Source organism: Quercus robur, chromosome 12 (assembly GCF_932294415.1).
Source record: "Quercus robur chromosome 12, dhQueRobu3.1, whole genome shotgun sequence".
NCBI classification, from domain to species: domain Eukaryota; kingdom Viridiplantae; phylum Streptophyta; class Magnoliopsida; order Fagales; family Fagaceae; genus Quercus; species Quercus robur.
Window position 1 is genome coordinate 20,824,783 of NC_065545.1, and position 13,900 is coordinate 20,838,682.

Sequence of the window (13,900 nt, forward strand, 5' to 3'; positions counted from 1 at the left end):
TTAAGCCGTAATTTAAAATTGGGGATCTAAACAAACATTAGAGTTTCTACACTAATTGAGCTTTCAAAAATGAATAAAGAAATACTTCTTTAACTAATTGATGTGCAGCTTCTCAAAAAAAGTTGATCAATTACAATTAAAAACACTCAAAATTAGGCAATACTTTGAGGTATTCATGAACCGGACCCTTTGTTTATTTTCTTTGTTACTTCTCAATGCAGTGAAGCCCATTAGATTCATTTCTAAAGGGGAATTAATCCATTAATGAGGAATTTAATGGTCCCAATTGCATTGGGAAATAATTAAAAAAAAAAAATTAACTGATTTATATGTGACTCCTCAAAAAAGGCTAATCGATTAAAAAAAAATTATCAACTTTAATCAATGCCTTAAGGCACTCATTAACTAGATCATTTGTTTATTTGATCTTATTACTTCCCACCCTATGGGGGCCATTAGAATCTCCTTTGAAATGTGTAGTCATCTATTATGGAGAAATTCAGTGGACCCCAATGTCTTGGTAAACAACAAAAACGAATAAGCAGTTTCTTCTTTAACTAACTGAGATGGAATTCTACAAAAAGATGTGATCAATTACAATTAAAAACAAAACAAAACAAAACTCAACCTTAACTTTATCAATGTCTTGAGGCACTCGTTAATCGGACCATTTTTTTATTTGCTTTTGTTAATTCCCAATGCAGTGGAGCTTATTAGATTCCTCTTTAACTGGCCCCACTTCAGTGGGAAGTAATAAAAATGAATACAGAAATACTTCTTTAGTTGATTGATATGCAACTCCACAATTACAATAAAAAAAAAAAAAAAACTCACCTTACTCAATGTCTTGTGGAATTAGTTAACCAAACCCTCTTTAATTTGTTCCAAGAGTTAGATCCAAGATGCCTTTGCATCTTCTACATGGAACTGACTCTAGTGACTAAGTGTGTGTGTCTATATATATATATATATATATATATATATATATATATTATCTTTTGTTACTGAAGTTTAGTTCAAGTTCCATTTTGGTCTCCCTATATAAAATTTGAAAATTTTGTCTCAAAAGTACGTATATAAATATATCGACTTTATATTTCCCTCCATCTGCCCCTAAATGAATTGTGTGCATGACAAAGAAAGTAACTATATTACAAGTTAAAAAGTAAAAGTTGAGGTCGTTTCAAACAAATCTATATATATATATATATAAATAATAGGTAAAGCAGAGAGAAAATCCAATGAATTTTCAAATTGAAATTCAATTAAAGTCTAATTTTGCGCCACGTGTTTCTTATAAGTTTTTGAATGTTTGTGATAAGTGAGTTATTATATCAATTAAGTTTTCTTAATTTTGCTGCTAAATGTGAAAACCAAAGACAATAAGAACTTGGTTTGGGTACAATGCATCTAGCATAAGAACTTTGCTTGGGTACAATGCATCCAGCCATTAAGATGGCAACACATGACTTTTTTTATAGGGATGAAATGCACTAAGTTTGCTATTCATTAAAAGAAAGAGAGAGGGAGAGAGGGAGAGAGAGGATATGCACGTAATGAACCAGAGGCTACATATTATTTTAGACATAATACTAATTGCCATACCCGTTACTAATCAATCGAAAGTAAAGCGCTTCTATTTATTGTACAGTTTCTATGAATATTGATCTTAGGTTTTTATTGTTTCCAATGTATATAGTTGAAGTTTTAACTTACACACGACCCTGCCACCCCATTAGCATACACAGTTATTCTCACATAAACTTGAAGAGTTGAAGTGCTTGGGTCCTCTGGCGAAGGTTAAATTTTTATTCTAGGTCTTCTTCTTCGCCCTCTTCTGGTAAATCTCTCTCTCTTGTGTTTTCAAATTTTAATGTGACCATTTATAATGATTTTGAGATTACGTGGGTTCAAAGTTATGTTGAAGGATTTGGAATTGTTGGTGGAAGTTTGTCAACGAAACAGTACATCAAACAGAAACCTTATTTTGTTTAATAAAAATTTTGCAAACCTTTGAGCACGCTATTAGCTTATGGTTGTTCTTTTTAATGGTTATGCGTTTGAAGATTTTCTTTAATTTAATAGAATTTGTCTTTTTAATATGAAAAGATATAAAACATTAAACGCAATGGAAGGACCGATATAAGCCCAAAAAGACTATAGATCCTTGGAAAACAACACCATCGTCAATATTGGAGCCCGTACATGGCCAAAAACCATCATCAACTGCTCGCAAAGTTCTTATGCTAGATGCATTGTACCCAAACCAAGTTCTTATTGTAATCTCTTTGGTTTTCACATTTAGCAGCAAAATTAAGAAAAGTTAATTGATATAATAACTCACTTAGCATAAAAATTCAAAAACTTATAAGAAACACGTGACGCAAAATTAGACTTTAACTGAATTTCAATTTGAAAATTCATTGGATTTTCTCTCTGCTTTACCTATTATTTATATATATATAGATTTGTATTTTATGTATGTTTTCCTCTCATTTTTTGTGGGTTCAAATTGAGTATATGAAATTTACTTTTTTATATTAGAGTATTGTTACTCGTGCTTTGTCTCCATTTTATTATTTTCCAAGGAAGCATTTCAAGATATTTTCTGCCATTACAATTGACTCTCTCCATATGTGTCTTTTGATATAATTATGTTTGGATATCTTCATCTAGACCCACTAAAATTAGGGGATTTGAATGGAGGAACAAAAACATCTGGATCTCTTTTGAGACCGTAAGATCCATAGGTCCCCTTTTTTTGTTGATTAAAAAGATTTGTTTTGTTTTTGCATTTTGGATATCTATGTACTTCAATTTAAAAAAAATAAAATAAAACTATGTACTTCAATTTGGCTTATGTATCATCATTTTTTATTTAGGAAATTTGACATTAAATTGATTTCTACAAAAGCTGAAGTTTCCTTTACTAATGCTTGACTCTTGAGGAGATTTCCTAATTTTACACGACTAGATCATTGTTAAATTTTCTTCTGTTTCCTTTGAATTAACCACAAAAATATAAATGTCTTGTCTTGACAAATGCACAACTTAGCTGTTAGCAGAAAATAGTTTGATGCAAAGGGTGTAATGCCATTTATTGTTGATGGATTTCAGTTGGATTTACACATATGCGGTTATGAATTTCAGTTTGATATCTTCTTATCCTTTTGACTCTCCATGGGATAAGAAGAAGTTTTGGAAAGTAACAGTAAGGATCAAGTTTTAGAAAAAGGTATTTTGTGGACATGAAATTGACTTCAATGATATAGTTCTATATCCATTCTACAATTATTACTTTGGATAGGGATTTATAGTAGTCACAGTATCTACAATAGTTATACCTATGGTAATATATACATATGGGGTATCCCTAACTCTAAAAATTTGAAATCTTCTATCATTTACTCCGCTACTTCAAGTGACTTGCATATACACATTGGAGATCTGCACTTGCACTCATTAGCATTTTAAAATATAATGGAAAATTGATTTCAGTATCATTTCTTTTCATTGCTAGATGCTTTTTTCTTTTTCTTTTTCATGCATTTTTCTTGAAAAAATTTAAACATATATACTTCTTCTTTTTTGAGAATGTAAACATATATACTTAAGAGACACATAATGTCATGGAATTGAAAAAATGAGTGTTTGAGATAGAGATGGTGCATTTAGGGTCGGTTTGAGATCTGCTTATTTTGTTGAAACTGAAAATTTTTTGCTAAAAATATTTTAAATAAAGGTAAATATTAGTTGAAATAGTACAGTGAGACTCATGAATAATATCAAAAAGTACAATAGGACCCATGAATAATAACAAAAATAAGCTAAATAATAAAATAAGTTGGCAAAAAATAAGCTAACCAAACAAATACTTATTATGTACTTTGTTCTTATTTTATAAAATTTTGAGCAATTCTGGAAGAAGAAGAGAAAATTTCAATCTAATTATTTATGTAATGTTTGCTATTTACTCAATATTACATTTGTGCTTCGCCAGATTGTCAATGACACATTATCTTCTTTCTCTTCTTTTAACCTTGATGGGCTTCTGTTAATATATAAGTTTGTGCCGTGCGTAAGCACGGTTTACATGCTAGTTATATTTAATGGTAGATGAATAGAACAATGAAATTCATACCTTTTTTAAATTTCCAAAATTTGAGGGGGACACATATCAAATTTAGATTAAATTTTTCATGAACGAAATTTGTATTTTACACAAAAAATAAATAGTTTGTCTGTTCTTCATATCGTTTAGCAAAGAAGATGCATTTCATTTTCTTAATCATAATTGACAAGGCATTTGCAAATAAAATGATGCGTCAACCAACTTACAAGGCCAATAATATGAAACCTTCAAAAAGGCAGTCAAAGAGCCTAGACCCTTGAATTACCTGAATTCTTGGAATCTAGTGCTAAAAAATAGTGAGACATATATATAGGCCAAAATGGCCAAATATCACATTTTTTGGAAATTTTTAGCAAAAAAACGCTGTTTCGAAAATAAATGAATTTAATTTCTACATAAAAAAACTAGACATAAAAAAATATGAATTTAATTTCTACATTAATTAAAACTAGTTTTTAACCCGCACTATGTGCGGGAACATTTTTATTTACATTTATTAGAAATAATTTTTTTTAATAATATTTAAATACGCTTCTCACCCATACTAAAGGGACAAATGTTCTTTTAAAGTGTCATGATTGGCTGATCTCTTCCTCAACATGGATTAAAAAGGTAAGTATAAAATACAAATTCATCTCGGATTTCAATTGTAACCTAAAAGGCAATAAGACGGAACTAATATTCCTTCACATTCTGGGTTGGACTTGAGATTAAGATCACATCTTCCTATCTCTTCCTTCTATAATTGCATAATAATGATGATGATGATGTATCGTCACACCAAGAAATTCAAACATGCAACACTGTTAGTGAGATTCGGGTGCTAAGGATCCAAACTTGCAAGATAAATAGCTTATTACTTCCTAGAATTCTGTTAGTTCTTTAGTTTCTTGAGTTTGAAATAAAAACATATGAATCATCGTTTCTCTTGAACACTGAACATTCCTCCAATATTTTCTGACCTGTGGTGGTATATATAGGTTTTTCTTGAGTGAGATTAACTGTTTCTCTAGTGCCTAAATCAAGTTTTGAAGGAGTTTGGTTATCGAGCTACGAGAACTCTTCAACTTTTGATCACAAGATTCACAACTACACTCTGTTAGCATTCAATCAAAAAAAAAATAAAATAAAACACTGTTTGCAGTCGTTTCATTTGTTCCTGCTACCTTCCAATCATCCAAATTTTTTTTCCCACTATTTTTTGCCTGTCATGTCCCTTTCGTGAGGAATGAATATAGACCTTCGTAGATTTTGTTCAACCCCAACGTTTATATAATGCACAAAGTAAATGTATCTTAGAAGCTTTATAAAAAAACTAAAAAAAAAAATCATAAATGCATATAGACCACAAAGTTTGATAAGAAACTATGTTTTGTTTAAGCTTACTATAGGACACAAATTTTCTCAACCTCATTAATTTAAGACACATATTCTCCATACCCTATCCATTCAATAGATGGTTAATTCAATTTCACAACTCCTACTAAACCATACTAACTAAAAAAGAAAAAAAAATCCTATTGAAGTCTAAACATATATGCATTTTTTTTAACACATGACATACATACCAACCAAAAAACTACACACAACATATTGCTTATAAACCAAATTATACATGAACACTTTTAGTTTCTATTCAAATGCATGTTCAGTTACAAAAATGATTTCTAATTCTTTACTATAAGTGGATAAAGTAAGATTCTACCAAAATTAAGCACAGATATTGAAGAAAGAATCTTGTGCTAAATCGGAGCTCCAAATCACAGTGGTTTCCCCCATTAAGCCATAGTGGTTCATACTTCTCTTTACATAGTTCCCAGAGTTGCTTACCATGGGAGCAATCAACAACTTCATATGAAGTCACCTAATGGTAAATGCCTCGTAAAATTCGAATTTGTAAAAAATTTTGAATTAGTTGAATGTAGAAAGTCTAGAAAAATCGATGGAAAATCAATGAACATACCAAATCGTGAAGGTGTACATAAGATGTACAGATAGTCTAGACTTGTTGAGAAATTTGATTTCGTTGAAAGTACAAAATAATGAAAATTCAATGGAAAAGTATGTACGTTAGATGTATAGATCATATGTATTTGTTTAAAAATTTGAATTCGTTGAATGTACAAAACTGTGAAAACTCAAGGAAAAATTGTGTACATTAGATGTACAGATAGTACAAATTTGTTGAAAAGTTTGAATTCGTTGATTGTGTAAAATTGTGAAAATTCAAATGAAAATTGAAGAACATAACAAATTGAGTAAACTTAATGGAAAATTAATTACATTAGATGTACAGATCATCCAAATTTGTTTCCAAATTTGAAGTCGTCAAATGTACAAAATCGTGAAAATTCAAATTTGGAAACAAATTTGGATAATCTGTACATCTAATGTAATTAATTTTACTTAATACAGAAAATAGTTTTACTTAGTGAACAGTTCTATATTCAACTAATTTGAACTTTTTTACAAATTTGAATTTTTCGAGGCATTTACCATTAGGTAATTTATACGAATCATTCATTTTTCTTTCATGGAGTTTGTCCATTATTCATAAGGTTACATATTTTTTTTTAAAAAAACACAAAAACCATATAAGTGCAATAACTGCGTCAATGCTAAAAACAATTTATGCAGAAAAAGGTGAACAATTTTTATGAGAAAACAGTGAACAGTTTTAATTAATGCAAAAAACAGATTTTATGAATGTCGTAAGCAGCTTCGAAAATGCAGTAAACATGATGTGTAGAGAACAAATTTTATTAACGCAGAAACAGATTTTATCAATGCAGAAAAAAAATTCGATTATTGTGAAATTTAAACATGAAAAAGCATTCAGATTTGGCTTTTAAATTTAGAAAACACGATTTCAATAGGTGTTTTATGAGAAAACAGCGAACAATTTTTTAAACAGTGAACAGAGAATAATTTACGCAGAAAAGAGAGTGAGCAATTTTTTAAATAATGCTGAATAGAAAATAATTTTATGCAGAATGCTAGAAATAGTTTATGCAAAAAACAGTGAACAATTTTTATGAGAAAACAGTGAACAATTTTACTTAATGCAAAAAACAGATTTTATGAATGCAGTAAGCAGATTTGAATATACAGTAAATATGATGTGTAGAGGGAAAATTTTATTAATGTAGAAATAGATTTTATCAATGCAGAAAAATATATTCAATTATTGTGAAATTCAAACATAAAAAAGCATTCAGATTTGGCGTTTAAATTTGGAAAACACGATTTCACTAGGTGTTTTATGAGAAAACAGGGAACAATTTTTTAAATAGTGAACAGAAAATAATTTATACAAAAAAGAGAGCGAACAATTTCTTGAATAATGCTGAACAGAAAATAATTTTATGCAAAATCGTAGAAATTGTTTATACAGAAAACAGTGAACAATTTTTATGAGAAAATAATGAACAGTTTTAATTAATGTAGAAATTAAATTCATATTTCAAAATTAAAATCTCTATATTTTACAATGCTTCTATATAAATAAATAAAAACATAAAAAAGCTACTTATTTTTATCTTTATGTTTATTTGTTGTTTATCCCCAAACAAAAAAAAAAAAAAAAAATTACACCATACTCGAGTTTACCAAACTCGAGTACTGTGTAATTTTTTTTTTTTTTTTGCATTTTATTTATAAAAGGTACTCGAGCTTGGTATACTCGAGTATTGTGTTGCATGGTACTCGAGTTTACCAAGCTCAAGTACCACATAATTTTTTTTAATCGCACAAATCCAACTCAGCAGTGCCACGGTGGCAAAACTGATGAGGAACTCGAGTTTCTGAAACTCGAGTTCTGGAAAAAGTGGTAGTTTGCCATTTATTTCCGAAATAGTGTTTTTTTGCTAAAAATTTCCAAAAAAATGTGGTATTTGGCCATTTTGGCCCATATATATATATGACACCGATAATTAAAATGTACTCCATAATACAAGTGAAGTGATATTTCACACAAATAAAAACAAGACATTTAATAAAATAATGTGATATATACTCAAAAAACAATGTAAAATAAATCACTTTTACTTCTATTGATTGGCCACCACATCAACTGTACTTCTGTACTCATTGTGGTTGGAAAGTCTTTGAGATTCCTTGCTGGAAACAAACACTTATCATAATACAAATTGCTGCAAAATGTCAGAATCAAAAAGGTTTTCGATTAGTAAGAGAATTTACTTCATAATTGAAAATACTAGGATTCGACCTATAATTAAAGTTTTTTAATAGTTCTATTATTATAAACAAACATTTAGACGATTATTGGACATTTGGTTTCACAAATACGTAAATACCAAGGCAAATCCTTCCTCTACGTACCTGACAGAAAGTCCAGGCTTTCATGTGTGTAAGATGAAGAAGATAGGAATAAAGTATAAACAGCTATTATACTGTCCAAGATGTTATCGTGGAATTATGGAACTTCATGCAAAATGATGATGCTCAGATCGTCAGTCGAAATGATCGTCTTGAGTGGAGTCGTCCACTGCCAACCTAATCCTGAGAAGATGAACAAAGAGAGAGATAAGGGGGCACCAGTGTGGTGCTTACCACAAAGTCTCCAATGCTAAAATTAGAATGGCTTAGAACGAGAAGAAGTATAAGGATCTCAATGTGTATGAACTAGAATATGTGTACCTTTGGTCAGGTCCTATGGGTTGGTATAAATAGGTGTTTCCTCCTAGCCGTTGGTGCTGCCTTAATTGTGCCCTCACTCCTGTTATTAGTAACGTCTCTGCAGGGTGTTAATGGTGAGATATTTCTCCAACAGTACAGAGGCCCATCATTGTTTTGTAACGCATCATTGATAATTGAAGACGGATGAACTCGTCCTCGCCTAGCAGTCGCCAATAGTTGGACGAACCTTGGTCTTACTCTCGTCCACTATTTTCTCTATGGACGAAGATATGATCGGGACTATCACAAAACATGTACGTGTCACGTTCTTTGTATTTCTTTGACACCTTCTCGATCGGGTGTTTCCTCTCTAATGTTTTAGTAAATTCTTATTTATTGAAAGAGGTCCTTTAATTTTCTTTTTCTTTTTCATCCTCTATGCTTATAGCAAGACACAATTCACATGCGAGACAGCTTGTTTGCACGCATGCTACATGAGTTGGTATAGATAATAGATGAGTCATTTCATAGCTAGGGAAATTGAAAGATAAGAAGTGGTAATTCTAGGAATTCTTCCAGTATCAACCTTATTTTGTAATTCTTTAATCCTTCATTGCAGTTTTTTTTTTTTTTTTTTTTTTTTTTTTTTTTTTTTTTTTTTTTTTACAAGATAGAATTTCTACTCTAACCTAATATAAGTGTATATGTGTGTGAAACTCCTTCCTGGAAACTTGAACCCCAACCCTTGCCCCCAACACCCCACAAGCATTTATACTTGTGAAGTGACCACTGCACCAAGGGTGCGCGGGGTACAATCTTAATCCTCCATTGCAGTTAAGTTGTCATCACTTGTTGACAAAATAGGAGTGATTAATTATTGCATTTATTTGGATCTTTTCGTAGGCAATTTCATCCACCTTGAGATGATTGAAATTGAATAAATTGATTCTTTTCTTGGTTTTTAGTTCGACTAATTAAAGGAGGCCACATATAGTTGACCTCACATTCTTTGTGTTATAAATCACATTTGCTTAATTTCTTGTAAGTTTTGTGGGTGTGGACGTATAAGACATGACATAATACTGCAATTGGTGGAGTATAAATTAAGCAGAGTACAAAAAACAAGACAAAAAATCTTTATTCGACATATATTATATATGTGGCGGTGTCCGTCACAATATATGTGAACGATAAGTGTAGAGTCAAACATTTTTGCCAACATTATGATACGCCCTTAAGTTGCCTCATTAGTAAAAATCTCATTGCTAATTGTCCAATCTATGGGAATATAGTGCATAACAAAAAATACCAGAATAATACATGCTTTACTAACTAATTTACGTTATTAAATACAATTGTGCCAATAATGTGCATATTATTTATCAGTTGCACATTTCATACATCACATTTCATACGTCACATTTACAGAGATTGAATTCATGTGACACATTTAAAAAATTCAATAGCAATCAAATTAAAGTTTTTTCATAACGAAAATTTGTGCTGAATACACTCCAATTGAGTAGTTAATATTACATATAGATACATCACCAGTTACCTAACTCACAAGCCACTATGTAATTAATACTCTATATACATCACCTATTATTTAACAATTTGTAATACTCTTAATTTTTTTTTTTATAATAGTAATTACCTAACCCACAAACTTAATTCTATACATCACCTATTACTTAACAATTTGTAATACTCTCAATTATTATTATTTTTATTATAATAGTAAAAAAATCCTTACATCATTGTTCCATTAGTTACACATATACAAGAAAGTAAACAAAATTAAATAGATGAATCAATAGTGCTCAATTTTAAACTTTAGAGACTAAAAAAGTTCATTTGAAATTTCATGGACTAAAAGTGCTTAACATGTAAATTTTAAGGGACTATATATATATATATATATATATATATATTGTGGGGGCTAGTTAGCCAGAATGTACTATTAAAACTATACGAATTGGGCCTATGGCCCAATCCGAGGATATTACTAGTCCGAGAATGGTCAAATAAGGTTATTATGGGAATGGTAGAAGAAGAAGAAATAAGGATTGTATATGATAGTCCAAAATATGTCTGAGGAGAAACGTCATCTCGGAAATAGAGATCCGAGGTTAGTAGGACTGTCCTATCATCCTGAACATCCTTCAAGGTTGCATCACAGTTAGAAGTCAGACATTGGATAAGGGAGGAGTAGAGGCAGGCAACAAATATCTACAAAAGCTGCTACTTCCACATTAAATGCATCCCAGCTAACTCTCTGGCCGCATTAATGTGGAGGTCATACCTGAACAGTAGTGAAGCAACCTTACAACTTCTAGTTGAAGGTTCTGGGAGGTGTTGGATGGGACAAGAAGGAATTCCTAGAACCTAACCTACATGTGTACGGTGGGAATGATACCAAAATTATAGTATATAGCATGGAAAGGTGGCCTAAAGAAGGGAGACCGGAAAACCAAGAAATCTTTGTAATAATCCTTTGAACTTATCTTATAACCTTGATCATCAACTTGACATTATAACATAGCTACTTGGACTGTTCCGAGGACAGATTTTTCTTACCTTACTTGTGTTTCATTCTCTTAAATAAACAACTGTTATTGTCTTTCTTACTGAATAGAACTAGTTCTTTCACCCACGCTCTACAAATTCATTGTTTGGGTTCGTTGGGCTAAAATCCAATCCTATATTGGGTCAAATCCAAATTCAATCCTTACAATTGGCGCCGTCTGTGGGAAGAACTTGATCTATTCTGAAAATGTTTCGAGTGCAACGTTTAAGATGGAAGAAGTAGGTCCACATTAGGTGGATGCAAATCTACACCAAGTAGAATCAAGGGGGTCTCAACATAGCAATCCGTGTATGAGCCTCGAACGGAGAAGAGATCGTAAGGAAAGTGTGCACACAGCGCATACTAGTAAAAGCCAGTCTCGAGGGAAAAGCCGTGTTTCCCATGCAAAGAATGATAAAGACATGCAATGTGAAATCGATGAGTTGAAAAGGGAATTGCGCCACGCACGGCGAAGACGTTCATCGCCCAACTCCGAGTTGTCCTCCGAGGAGACAGATGGTGCTAATTATAGACAAAGATCCAGAACTCCGCCCAGCGAGTCTTTCTCCTACGACGAGGAGTACCACCATAGACATAGATATAAGAACCCACCTCGTAAAGGCCTAGGGAACAATGCCATGAACAAGGCGTTGAGTCAAATCTCTAAATCACCCTTCACATGAAACATAGAAGGCGCGAGTCTTCCGCGGCGATTCCATCAACCCACGTTCACCATTTATAATGGTCGAACAGATCCGGTGGAACATGTTAGTCACTTCAATCAAAGGATGGCCATTCATTATGAGGCTTTGATGTGTAAGGTCTTTCCATCTAGTTTGGGCCCTGTAGTGATGAGGTGGTTCAATGATTTAAGGATGAATTCCAATGACTCCTTTAAGAAGCTCACCCGGGCCTTTGGCGCTCCCTTTATCACTTGTAGCAGGGTTCCTCGGCCTTTGGGTTCCTTATTATCTATGTCCATGCGAAAGGGGGAGACTCTGTAGACCTACTCGGATAGATACTAGGAGATGTTTAACGAAATAGATGGAGACTATGATGATATGGCCATTAGTACTTTTAAGGCTGGCCTCCCAGCCGAGCATGATTTGAGGAAATCTTTGACTGGTAAGCCTGTTACCAATGTGCGTCAACTTATGGATCAGATTGACAAGTACAAAAGGGTAGAAGAAGACCAACTGCAGGGGAAAGGAAAAGCTAAGGTGATCCCTCAGGAGATGAAGGATTTTAGGTCGAACTGGTACAATAATAACCGACCTCAGAAAGACTTTGTTGGGCAGCCAGGATCTACCAACACCCAGGTGGTTAATGCTGTATTCCGAGAACCAATACAACAGGTTCTGGAGAATATTAAAAACGAGTCGTTCTTCAAATGGCCGAACAAGATGGCAAGAGCTCTTATGAGGCGTAATCAAAACCTTTATTGCCAATATCATCAAGACCATGGACACACTACCTAGGATTGCAAAAACTTGTGGGACCATTTAGACCAACTAGTCCAAGAAAGGAAATTAAAGCAACTCTTGCATCATTCCAGTGGCTGGGGGGGCTAAACAGGTTCTAAGTTTCGGAGAGATGCTCCTTTGAGACTCCTTCTAGGCACGATAAATGTCATATTTGTTGCCCCAGGGAGGACCAAATCTTACCCCTCCAGAGTAATGTCAGTATCTCATTATCCAGTTAAGGAATTTAGTTCAATGCCGAAGAGAGTCAAGATGGGTATCCCACTGGTGTTAGGTTTTTCAGATGAGGACAAACTTGGAACCATACAGCCTCACGATGATGCTTTGATAGTTACACTTAGAATTGGTTGGTACGATGTGGAAAGGGTGATGATCGATCAAGGCAGCGGAGCTGAGATAATGTATCTTGACCTATATAAGGGGCTAAATTTGAAACCTGAGAATTTAACAGCCTACAGTTCTCCTCTGGTGAGTTTTAAAGGTAAGATGGTCATTCCAAAGGGTCAGATCAGACTACCTGTGCAGACTAGCACGGATGTGGTGAATGTGGACTTCATTGTTGTAGAAGCTTTCTCTCCATATACGGCTATTATGGGCAGACCCTAGCTTCATACCCTAGGAGCTGTCTCCTCCACTCTTCACCAAAAGATGAAATATCCCTCTGGAGTTCAGGTTTTGGAAATATTAGAAAGTCAGTCTACAGCCAGACAATGCCTGGTAGAGGCCATCCAACGTCGGCCTGAGGCTGAAATCTCGGCCACTACTAAGAATGGTTTATAGCAATCAGAAACTCCAATGTTGCTCTTCAATAGACCAGCTGACGAAGTCAAATGTGAAGATCTAGAAAAGGTAATTGTTGATGATGATCCAAAGAAGTTCTTTCAGGTTGGGGCTCAATTGCCTCTACAAGAGACGGAGTGATTGGTTGAATTTCTTAGAAAAAATGTTGATGTGTTCGCGAGGAGCGCGTACGAAGCCCCAGATGTAGATCCAAGTTTCATTTGTCATCATTTGAATGTTAACCCTTCCATCACTCCGAAGAGACAGCAACCTCGACATCCGTCCAAAGAGCACACTGAG

General features: G+C 33.1%; 1 protein-coding gene across 1 annotated transcript; it reads left to right on the plus strand.

The window, feature by feature from the left end:
• The first annotated feature begins 12,367 nt into the window (after positions 1–12,367).
• On the plus strand, positions 12,368–12,817 carry LOC126708283 (uncharacterized). Its single transcript, XM_050408084.1, has one exon. The coding sequence runs from the start codon at positions 12,368–12,370 to the stop codon at positions 12,815–12,817; it is 450 nt and encodes a 149-aa protein (XP_050264041.1).
• The last annotated feature ends 1,083 nt before the right edge of the window (positions 12,818–13,900 follow it).